The 12,044-nt window shown below is 41.5% G+C and overlaps 1 protein-coding gene across 1 annotated transcript; it reads left to right on the plus strand.

Moving 5' to 3' along the window:
• Positions 1 to 3,557: 3,557 nt before the first annotated feature.
• ACER2 (alkaline ceramidase 2) lies at positions 3,558 to 12,031 on the plus strand (the record flags this gene model as incomplete). The annotated part of the gene is given in 5 exon segments (XM_009069883.1): positions 3,558 to 3,678; positions 4,399 to 4,540; positions 5,339 to 5,476; positions 10,164 to 10,301; positions 11,692 to 12,031. Coding segments are annotated over 5 exon segments (726 nt in total), but the record flags the coding sequence as incomplete, so codon positions are not given.
• Between the last annotated feature and the right edge of the window lie 13 nt (positions 12,032 to 12,044).

Consider the following 12,044-nt stretch of genomic DNA (forward strand, 5'->3'; position numbering starts at 1 on the left):
CAATTCCTGCTTTCAGTCTGCTTCTCGCTATCACTGGCATCTGGTTATTTAAGCTTTAGATTAAAACCTTGCTAATCTGCACTTTAAACTGTCACGGCTGAGGTCAGAGTTGTGGTTGCGGTCTCACGCAATATTCATGTAAGCACAAAACTGGAGCAGCTTATCTGAAATGCATTTTTAAAAAAATCATTTGTTTATTCTGGTGGGACTCAGTCTTCCTCTGCTATGCATCAATTTAGCTTCATTTATTTAAAAAGCAAACCAAAGCACTCAACAGGATTACATCGGTAGGAGAATATCCGCTCAGAAGTTTTGTACAAATGGATCAGACTAATTTTTAAACAAAATACATGAGCTAGACTGATGCGATTTTGTCTAGCGCAAGTGATTCAGGTCTTACGCTTTTTCAATAAAGAGGTCACAAAACACTCTGTAGCTCAAACTGAAAGAATAGTTACAGGAAAACTACCCTTTTTTTTTCCTTTCTGAAATGAATAAGGTAATGTATCCTGATGCAATGTAACCCTAGTCCAGAATATAAACAAATGCCTCCACATGATCAAAATAATTTACTCTGTGGAGGGGTTTTCACAAAAAAAGCTGTTGTTTTTGTTTCAAGCACCTGAAAACAGGTGGTTTTCCTTGTTGCTGGCAAAGTTTGTACTTTGCCGTTCAATCTGTTGCATTCAGTTGTGCTTGTAATTTCTTGCCAAATTTTCATTTAAAGAGGGAATTACCAGGGTTTTATTCCTCTTTGTTCCCTGGTGACATGGAGATAAAGGTTTTTAAGAGCTATGAGGTAGTCTTAAGAGTGTGAGAGAATGCTTGTACATCATCTCTTTTACCACTGAGGATTTTTAGTGTCTGTGAGTGGAATGATCATAATCCAGGATACACAAGATAACACAGGGAGCTGCATTAGTCCATTTTTTTCTTCCTTCTCACGAAGAGGTAGTGCAGTAAGTTTCCCCATGGTGGCTGAATACTGCAGCTGCTGTCTGGGAGAGGTACCAGAGAGTAAAGAACACTTGAGCTTTGGTAAGACTGCAGGGAACATCCTGTGTCAGGACTGTGTAAGTTAATTGATCACGACCTGAGCAAGCCTTTGGCGTTCTCTGTCCTATAGGCCCATGTCCTGTGCCCCTATAATGTACTTAATTAGTTGGAAATTAAAACTAAAGGTCCAGAATTGTATGAAGGCAAAGGATGGACTTTTATTGGTGCCCTGCTTGCCTTTTCCCCAGAACTGTAACTTTTAATTGTTACCTTTTGCAGATCCCACAGGAAAACTTCTGTACTCTTGTCAGTTTTTGAACTTATTTTAACTGTATGAGCGTTTTAATTGTAGATTATCAAATCACGCAGGCCAGTTATGTATTATGTAAAAAATTGTACATGCAACATGCTTTCTGAAACCATAGCCAGATGGATAGGTGCCTCATTTGGTTGGAAAGTGTGATGTGGATACTTACAGGGTATCTAAGGGTGTAGTTGTTTGTAGGAAGCCAAGTTGGTGTAAGAGAGTGGAAAGCAGCGCGTCAGTTCTAGTGTTGTTCTAGTTAACTTGAAACTAAGAGAACATAAGTAGTGTGTTTTGGAAAATGTTCCAGAGTCCTGATTTGACTATAACGTGGAAAATACTGCTTGTGGGATATGAGAAACAGAACTAAGCTATTTAATGAAAAAGAAAATATGATTGCCACATTTTTTTGTGAGCTCCATACAGAAGAATTTCAGTATTAAAGTTATTTCAGCTTCTGCAATGTTAGGAAATCATCCTGATGGCCATTGCAGAGTACAAGTCATGCTCAGGCTCCAAGTTTGCAAGGCTTGCATTTCCAGACAGCACCTTAGCATCAATGGGAGTTCAGTGCCAGAGGAGCACTACCATGGACAGAACTGCTACCTTGTTGGCTAGTCACTAGCATAAATCTGTATTGCTACAGCTGTGATAAGCAGATGTGTTGTTTCCTTTGTCACCTTGTTCATTGGAAGAGTAAGGACTTTCTAGCCAAATTTTGAGATACTGCAATTACCTGTTCTGATTTTCTTCTTTGGTCAGTTTCAGCTTCAGAGATGCATAAATCTTCTTCCAAACCAGTTTGTTTATAACCAGCTCTTTTTTTCCCCTTGACATCTCTCTTTGGCCTAACTGTGTCTAAAAGCCTCCCAGGCTCCCAGAGGACTTGTTCATACTCCATCAACTCTGCTGTCACTGCTTCCTGCCTGCTTTGTGGCGTGGGGAGTCTTCCTGCTCTGTGCTTGTATCAGCACGTCACACACTGGGATCCTGGTCCATGACTGTATTCCTAGTGTTGCTGACAGTCTCTGCTGCCTGGTGGCAGTAGGATTTTTTCTGAATGGAAGATGCTGAAGTGAGCCAATTTCTTTGACTGTGTAGGTTCCTTTCCATGGGTTAAGCAAACTGATCTGCCTCTTAAAATCTGTTCTCAGATGGTGTTGAGTGATGAGCAACAGCAGCTGAATAAACAAATGCCTTCTTCATATGTCATCCTCAAATTATTTCTCCACTAGGTTTTCATTAATGGTAGTAAAAGTTTGTCAGTCTCTTTAAAGGGTCCATCTGTCCCAAAGGAGTACCTTTGACCCAGAGTTGTTTCCTACATCGACTTTAGGGGAACGTTGCTGGGAGTAATTTTCTCTTGTGCTTGGGCTGAGCAGGCAAACATGAGAAAGTTGAGGCTGGGGAGCTTTTCACAACTGCTCAGTTACAGTGCCATGGCTGTCCTTCAGCACTGCAGCTCCTTCTGGGGAGAAGCAACTACAGTGATGTCTCCTGCTAATTGCCAGTAAAATGTTTTCAGTCTTTAACCAAAGAATCATCCTTTAGGCTCTTGGTAGGCAAGAGAAAACATAAAACATGTCTTGGTTCAAATCATGCATATTAAGTTTGAAAAAAATGTGGAAATGATCTGAGTTATCAGCCTTTTCACCTTCCTATAAGCAGTTTTCTGTCATACTCAGTTGTTTCTGTAATGGGGAGCCAAAAGGAAAAAAACAAAGTATGAAAGAACTTACATTGTCAGTCTCCCTTTACCCTGCACAAAAAGGGTTTTAACAATTTACCTTAATGTTGTATTTCAGACCTTCCAGACACCAGCTATTGCTCAGGAAGCTGACTTCCAGAAAGCTTGACTAGCTGTGTCTAGTGCCAATACTTCTAGTGCTTTCTTCATGTGAGGCTTGACAGCTGTTGAGAGGGGCAGGTCACTCACTGGTCAGGACATCCTGTTCTCAGCTCCTTGCTTTTGTAGGCTTCCTGAGTTGCCAGTCTTGAATATTTCAGGAAAATTCCTCTGGGAATGTCACTTAAGAAACCACTTGAAAGGTGGTTTAAAGATAACGAGCCACATTTTGTTGCTCAAAGTTTTGATGCTGTTATTTTGCTTTTGCAAAAACAGCAGAAACAGAGGACCATAATTTGTTGAGCTGGAGCTTCACTGAATGACAAATGTTATTATAGATGTACTAGAAAGCCTGTAGATACTTAAGATTTGTTTTGGTTTCTGTCTTTGTGATACTGTGGTGGTTTTTTTTCCTAGATAAGCAACGTCTTGTTTTTCGTTTTACCACCCATATGTATGTGCTTGTTCCGTCAGTACGCGATCTGCTTCAACAGTGGGATATATTTAATATGGACTCTGCTGGTCGTGGTTGGTAAGTTGGTTAGTTTCTGTTTGCCAGCTCACGAGTGAACTGAGAAAGGAAATCAGGTTTTCATGCTTGCGCTTGATCGTTTTGCAAAACAAAACAATCCTGACATTTATGGAAGAGTTTGCCTGTACTCGCTTGAAGCCGACGCAGCCATACATTCAGAAAGGAAAATGCCTTTTGCAGTTTGAGGTTGGTGGGAATTTTGGCCCTAGTTCTGTTCCCTTCCAATCCCTCCTTTGCATACTTTATTTTATATTCGGGCTTACTCTACAGCAGACCTGACCCTCCTTCCTGTGTTGTTGTTGCTTAAATGAGAGCCATGACACTTTCCACCTGTAAACCTGTATCATGTCATCAGATACTGCTTTTTATCTTGTGCCGTTGAACAAATTCAGAAGCTGCGTTTGGCTTTTATTTCTTAATTCGTTTTGCATTTTAGTTTTCCATCTGATATCTCTTCGTATTACATCTGCTTTTCTAGTAGAAGCTGGCATCATTAGCTGCTACTTTTGTAATATGTTTGCTTTATAATTAATGAGTAGCTGATGGCTTGGATTGCCTCTTAGGAAAGTTGACATTTGTTTTCTGGTTTTCTACTTTTTATAACCTTTTCTAGACCAAATGGTATGCACCAGTTTCTGTAGAGTTCTGACAATTAGGAGTGTGTTTCTGTCTATTATAGTACTGCAACTACTCATCCTGTCTTTTGATTCATTCTTCTAGGAATTGGATCTGTTTATTTCCATGCCACCCTCAGTTTCCTGGGTCAGATGCTGGATGAGCTGGCTATTCTCTGGGTCCTGATGTGTGCTCTTGCCATGTGGTTCCCTAGGAGATACCTGCCCAGAGTTTTTCGAAATGACAGGTAGTTACACAATCATACATGTACACTTGCATGTTTCTTGGTACTTCTGCTAACACCTAAGCCTGCACCAAATGGCACTGAGTTATAATGGCAACTGTCTTGTAAAGCTGTGGACCAGTAGCTGAAGGGCAGTGTCAGGACCCTCTCTCTGTCATGGTCCTGCCACAGACTGGGACTGGGTGCTTAGGGCCCAGTTGTGATTCATTTATGCTGAGAATATACCAAATCGGAGCCTTTGTGTGAGAATCTCTCACCTGCTGTTGAATTTGATTAAATGTTCTTAGCATGTAGTTTTCAATATCTTTAAAGACTTAAAAGAGACAGAGGAAAGCAAAACAAGACTGTAACATGACTTTAGAAATTGAGACAAGATTGGTAACAAAATATCCTAAAATCCCTGTTAGAAGCTTGAAAAATGATGACACAGAACTTTTTTATAAAGTACAGTGCTGTGTGCACAGATGGATTTGTTCCTGACTTATTGTGGGAAGAGCAAGATTGGACTGTGGCCTTAAAATTTTGAAACTGGTGCCGAGTGGGTGAGCAAACACGTGTGCACACATACATGTGGCTGGTGCAGAAGACCATGGTCCAGCAAAGGGTTGTGTATATGATTAACTCTGCATTCACATGCAAAATCCGCATCCACTTCATGTGTATTGTCATTGCATCTTCTAAACACACCTAGGGAAACCGAAATTCTCTTACATTATTAACATAATTGTAAGATTGCTGTGTTTAGTAATTAAAAGTTTTAAATTAAGAGCTGTTTTTCTGCCCCATCAAAACCCTATAAAGGAGCCGATTTAAAGCTGCTGTGGGTGTCCTGTCTGGAGTTACCACCTGCCTTGCCTTCATTAAACCTGCCATCAACAATATCTCCCTCATGACTCTGGGTGTTCCCTGCACAGCTTTGCTCATTGCTGAGTTGAAGAGGTGAGTACATTTCTCTCCTGAATGCAGCATGTGCTTCTGAGATCCTTAGGCCACCATGTGATGATACACTAGATCTGGCTTCAGTACTTGTTGTATCAGATCAGAAATGCTTCTTCCACATGCAAGTGCAGATCTCACATAAACTTGTTTGCCAGTTCAGGCACTTTTGTCAAGGATTTTTTTTTCCTTAGGTTGTTACATGAGGTCACATATTTTCTGTCTTCTTGCAGCATACCTCTTGCTGCAACCTGATCTAACTCAAAGTTGTTTATTATGGAATCAGGGCAAGGGTTTCACTTTACAGGCAGCATTTCTGCTGTATAGAGTGCATAAGGGTGAGGTGGTGGCATGATTGCAGTCTGGATACTGGTGAGAATGTGGAGCCAAGCCCAAGCATGTAAGGAAGATGTTCCAATTCTCAAAGTTGTACTGAGAGTCTTAGACCACTTTGTCTTCTTGGTATGGGTAATATGATTGAGTCAGACTGACAAAGGTAAGGTTAATTACTAGGCTGTAGAGGATACCTATCAGTCAGGGCCTTAGAAACCATAAAACCAAGTGCAAATAGAGAAGAACCTGAGACTGATCTTTGCATTTTAAAGAGTTTTTCCATTACAGTGATACCAGCTGCTGTCCAGAGACTTTTTTTTGTCTCTTCATCTCCTGCTAAAAGGACTTGAGGAGTGCTAGCATATGAACTCGCCCTTTTCCACCTCTTTTCCAGCATCTGAGAAGGCTGGCTCTTACATACTGGCTATTTCCATCAAAAGAAACAAATTAGGACCAAATGTCTGCACTTTGACTGCTTCTGTTAGAACAGAGATCTTTCTGTCTGCTGTGTTACCCTGTTCAGCCACTCCTTCTCCATACAGTGGAAGCCTCTGCTAACAATGTTTGGTAAAGGTGTTTATTAGTCTTTTCTCATTAGACATCCTGCTGTGTGGTCAAAGATGCTTGGGAAACAGCATGCAAGCTAGTTGTAGACAAGATCAGTAGCTGAAGAAGATTAGTGTTGTCTCATTTTGATGACAGCACGAAGGAACTACTGACAGAGCAAATGGACATCTGGTTATTGCACTGGATAATCTGTATGAATTATTTATTGGTTCCATATCAGTTTTCCCGGCATGAACCCTTAAGAAACTTAGAAGGACAAGTAATTCGTGTCTCATAAGTTTCAGTACTGTTATGTCAAATCTAGGAGTTGGTATGCCTACAGGTATTTGTTTTTTATAGCTTGTGAAAGGTAGTGTCTTGTTAAAATGTGTGGAGTTTCCCTGTCTGTTTGGTTTTTTTAGGTTAGAGAATCAAGGACATGGATAGACCTTTCTCAATCGGTGATTAAAAAGGGACCTGCAGTGACATAGGGCCCTCTCTAATTGTGCATTGAGATGATGTAACAGCTGTCGTATTTTTTGATGAATTCCTGAGTGTGAAAGGCAAATAAAAAGGTTTTATTTTAAGCTATGCTGATCCCTTGGGAGATTTAAAGAAATGCATTCTTGCAAAGCCAGAGGAGAGGAGTCATCCTTCTACAGGAGAAAAATTAATCTAAGCATCATTTAAAATGCTTGCTATTTTTCCATTCTCTGCTACCAGAGTCAGGAGGGGACTACACATCTGAGTCTGACAGGCTGCAGTAGAAATTTGTCCATGAAACAGGTATTTGGGGAAGAAAGAAGAGCCTCTAGAGTAGCTTCTTCTGTTCCATGCTGAAGTTTGTGATGTGTTAGACTCCCTGTTGTTATTACTGTTCTAGGCTGGTGTCAGTCTGGTACAGAACTCTACTGTGTTTTCGAATGAGAGTTTTCTGCCTCATGTTTGTCTTTGATGCAAAGATAATATTGTCACAAAAGAGTGTTAGGTTCTTAAATGTGGACCTGGTAGGGCAGAGGTAACAAGGGGTAATGGGTTCAAAAAGAGTTCAAAAATTTAGGTTAGATATTAGACAAAATTTTTTACTGTAAGGGTGGTGAGATACTGGAACAGGCTGCCCAGGGAAGCCCCAACCCTGGCAGTGTTCAAAGTCAGGTTGGATGAAGCCTTGAGCAATCTGGTCTGGTGGGAGGTGTCCCTGCCCATGGCAGGGGGTTGCGACTAGATGATCTGTAAGGTCCATGCCAACCCCTAAAATTCTATGATTCTATGACTAGTAGAGAGCACACAGCAGCATGAACATCTCTTTCAGACCCTCAGAAATGCCATGTCCTAAAAGCAACTTGTGCAAAGGATAATGAAAATACTCTGTCAACAAGATTAGGCAGTTGGTAGCTGTTCTGTCATTAATCCAGTAGCTAGAAAGGTGCCTTATGCTAATCCGTAGAGTTTCTTAGTCCCAAATGCTTGTTAAAATGTCAACTGAAACAGTGTTTCAAGAGTGAAAAAAATATACTTCAGAGAAACCTGTACTAATTCTTTAGGTTGCAATACACCAGGGCCAGGCATCTTGCTGCTCATGCAGCAGAAGTTGCTGCATAAGTTGCTGCTCATTTACAGAAGTGTTCAAGGGCACTCTGTGTATGGTTTTAATTTTTTTCTGAATTCTTAGCTAGGCACCATCAGCAAAGCTCCTGTACCAGTGGCAGTTCTGGATTTCCAGCAAAGAGAGGCAGGAATCATTCTCTGCCTGTGCTTCAGCTGAGTAGTTGGAGGTCATCTCACCTAGGCAGGATGGTGTAGTGATGAGCTTTGTCTCAGGAACAGAGTTTGCATTACTAGTTCCTTGTCAGTGAATGCAGAGTTACCTGTGACTTGCAGTCTATGTCTGACTATGGAGACAATTAGCAGTAAATGATGGAAAGTTAGAACTCTGTAAATGTATCAAATGTGAACAACAAGCTTCAGGCTGACAATTTTTTTTTTTTTTTGTGGAAGACAGAAGGATAAAAGAACTTTTTGCTCTGTGCTGCTCTGTGTTGATCAGTTGTCAAGGACAGTCATGTATAAGGAGATCAGGGACCATAAATACTGCTGCTGTGCACACAGTAGAGACTGTTCTGCCTATTCTGGCTCACTCTGCCAGGGATATACATAGTAATTCCTTCTCAGTGTCACAAGGTGAAGTGTCCCTTTAAAGGACCTGTTTGCCAGGCATTGCTTATGTTCCAGATGCAGTGAATGAGCCCAAGAATTGTGTGGAAAAAGACTGGTTGATTCAGTGTCAAGTCTACTGACTCCAACTGATTGGAACAAAGAGAAAGTTGCATGGTGATCTCGTGGAGAGGAAAAGGCATGGAGACGTTACCAACAACTTTTGGCAAAGGTTTAAGAAATAGAAGATGAGTGTGGATTAGAGGAACCCTTCTTTGGCCTTGTCACAGGGGAAGGGACTTAACATTGACTCGTTTTGCTTCTAGAATATAGAAGGAGAAGAAAGGGGCCTGTAACCCGGTGAAGGCTGGGTATTCCTTGTTATACTGGCAAGAGATCTGGCTTACTGGTTTACTCCTGAGATGTGGTTTAAACAAGTCACTTTAAAGAAATTATTCTGTCACCTCATTAGTAGGCCTGGGAGGTGATATCAGTGACCTGGGAAGTGCAGTGCATTCAAGCAAGAATTGTCCAAGAGCACTGAATAGTTCTTGAATCCCTGGAAAATTCACCAACAGTTTAACACAGGAACAAAAAAAGGTGAGGGGGAAAATCCCAAATCATAGCTTTGTTCTTGCAAAAGGTGGGGAAGCTGAGCCATGGCTTCCCTTGGCCTCACAGGGCTGGTCACAGCCCAGTCTACCATCAGTAACAGTGGAACTGCATCTACTGGCACCAAGAGGCCTAACCCCAAAATAGCAAGTGCAGGCAGACAGCAAATTATTCACATTTTGGGACCTGAAGATTATATTGATGCTACGTTTTTCCTGATTTTACTTTTTTCAGCAAAGCTGCACAGTTGTTAGAATAATTCCAAGATGTGGAAAAGAACAAAACATCAAATAGAGAGGGAAAAACTTGAGTAAACCTGCAACAACTAATGCTGTGCAAGTGTCCTGGCATCTGCTGTTGTATTCAGTGCTGGTACTGCAGACCACACTGCATGCAACCACAGCAAATGTTTCTCTCTTTCTCTCTGGTGTACCTCTGTTTCTTGTGAATGGAGAGAACTGCAGCTTATTCAATGTGAGGAATTCTGAGATGTGGATACCTGCACCTGTGGATGCTTCTTTAGGCCCTCTGGGTAGAGGCACCTACCTTAGAAATTCTCTGGAACTGTTCCATTGTACAATACTAACTTGTAAGGGGAAAAATCAACTAATCAATTAAAACCCCTTGTTCAGTTCCCCTTTTTTAACCAGTCTTTATGTAGTGACAAATAGGAACAAATGTGAGCACTGGCTGCGGGGTGGTTGTTAACTGACAGCACTACTTGTCCTGAGTCCCCCACCCTAGAATATGGGAATGCTTTGGTGTTTGTTCACCATTTGCACATTGGTATTTAAGACAATACACAAAACACAGCTACTTAGAAAAAGGTTTATTTTGTTACCTCACTGCTGCCTTTTATCAGAGACAGATTTACTGTAAGTGAAGTTCAGCTATTAAGGATATTTATGTTGGAGTCATTTTAAAGATGTGTCTCTGGCATGATGAATCCTACCCTAAAATACATAGAGCCCTGAATCATCAAACTGCCATTGCAAAGCAAATTATGTTTTGTTTTATAACAGCTTATTTATGGTTTTCTCCTCAGGTGTGAAAACCAGCGTGCATACAAACTGGGTCTCTTTTCAGGTCTTTGGTGGATGCTAGCACTTTTTTGCTGGATCGGTGACAAAGTGTTTTGTGAGATTTGGTCTGCGTTTAACTTCCCCTATTTGCACTGTGTGTGGTAAGTGTTATGTATGAAGTCCAAGGTTTGATTCAAGTGTGATACATCCTCACCAAATTACCCTTCTGTGCTGCCTGGTGGCTAGTTCTGGACAGAATTACTGGTAAGATTATGAGCCCAGAGCAAGTCTCACAGTATTCAAGGCAGCAGCTTTAGGATTCACTTTGGCCTGATGAGATTCTTCAGACACCAAGTTTGTTGTGGTTGAGACAGACATGCGACATAAACACATACACAGAAATGGTGGTGAAAGGCATAAAGCTCTCTATTATAAATTACCCCTTTTTATACCTTCTACATAAAGAATGTCTTTTATTCATTGGATATAACACATTACAATCAACCTGTCATTGGCTACAAATTACTTAAGTACATATTTCATTTATCATCCTGTTTGTCCAAAGGCTTTCTCTTCTTTGGCCCTTGTTCCTCTTTCTTCTGGTCAGCGTGCCTCCCTCTAGCTGCTGCAATCATTCAGGGATACATGATGATGGGCTCAAGGTTGACACCTGCAAGGCCTTCAGACCAACTGTCAGCTCCCACACAAGTTCATTAATTGTAATTGAATTCCTTGACATACTGGTTAATAAAAATTCCACAGCACTGCTCAACTGAAGCTGTGCCTGTGAAAGCTTAAGCTTCCATTGTTAACAAGAATGGTAATCCTCATGCTGATTGAGGATTAATGATAGTGAAGTGGGGGCTTTGATGTCTTTTCTCTTTCCATATAATCATAGAACTTTAGGGGTTGGAAAAGACCTTACAGATCATCTAGTCACACCCCCTCCTGCCCTGGGCAGGGACACCTCCCACCAGAGCAGGTTGCTCAAGGCTTTACCCAGCCTGGCTTTGAACACTGCCAGGGTTGGGGGCAGCCACAGCCTCCCTGGCCAACCTGTGCCAGTGTCTTACCACCCTCACAGGAGAAACTTTTTTCCTAATATCGAACCTAAATTTCCCCTCCTTCAATTTGTACGCATTGCCCCTTGTCCTGTCACTGCAGTTCCTAATGAAGAGTACCTCTCTGGGCCCCTGTAGCCCCTTCAGATACCGGAGGGCTGCTCTGAGGTCTTCACACAACCTTTTACCTCGCAGCAAATTGTAGTCTCTTACTCATGTGCCATATCTCAGCATTTCTGCAGGTACAGAGAGGCCAAAAAGCTGTTTAGACCAGGGATAAGCTATGGTTTTGTAGTTTTACTTATTCTCTGTATTCTCTGCCTCCATGCAGAGTGTAGACAGCAACCCTACGGGGGACTCAGGGGAAAATGGTGAAGGAAAGACTGATTTTAAAGCATAGTGATGTAGTTGATTGCTTTACTGAAGTCATGTTACTGATTTTTTCTTCCTTTTTTTATTCTTTTTCGGGCATGTGGTTGTCTATCCACAGGCACATTCTGATTTGCCTTGCGGCATACCTGAGCTGTGTCTGCTTTGCTTACTTCGATGCTGCTTCTGAGATCCCTGAGCAAGGCCCTGTGATAATGTTCTGGCCCAGTGAGAGGTGGGCATTCATTGGAGTTCCCTACGTCACCCTCCTCTGTGCATACAAGAAATCACCAGTGAAGATCACATGAAGTGGGCCACGGAATGGGGATGGATTTTCAACTTACATTCCAGCACAGACAATATTTAAATAATGGTAAACAACTAGTGTTGTATTTTTTCTTCTTCCTAAGATAGGCAGCACTTCAGATGCCATGGGAAGAGAAGGCAAGTGTTTTCTCTCTGAGAAGGATAGAG

This window comes from Acanthisitta chloris, unplaced genomic scaffold (genome assembly GCF_000695815.1).
Source record: "Acanthisitta chloris isolate BGI_N310 unplaced genomic scaffold, ASM69581v1 scaffold41652, whole genome shotgun sequence".
Lineage (NCBI taxonomy): Eukaryota > Metazoa > Chordata > Aves > Passeriformes > Acanthisittidae > Acanthisitta > Acanthisitta chloris.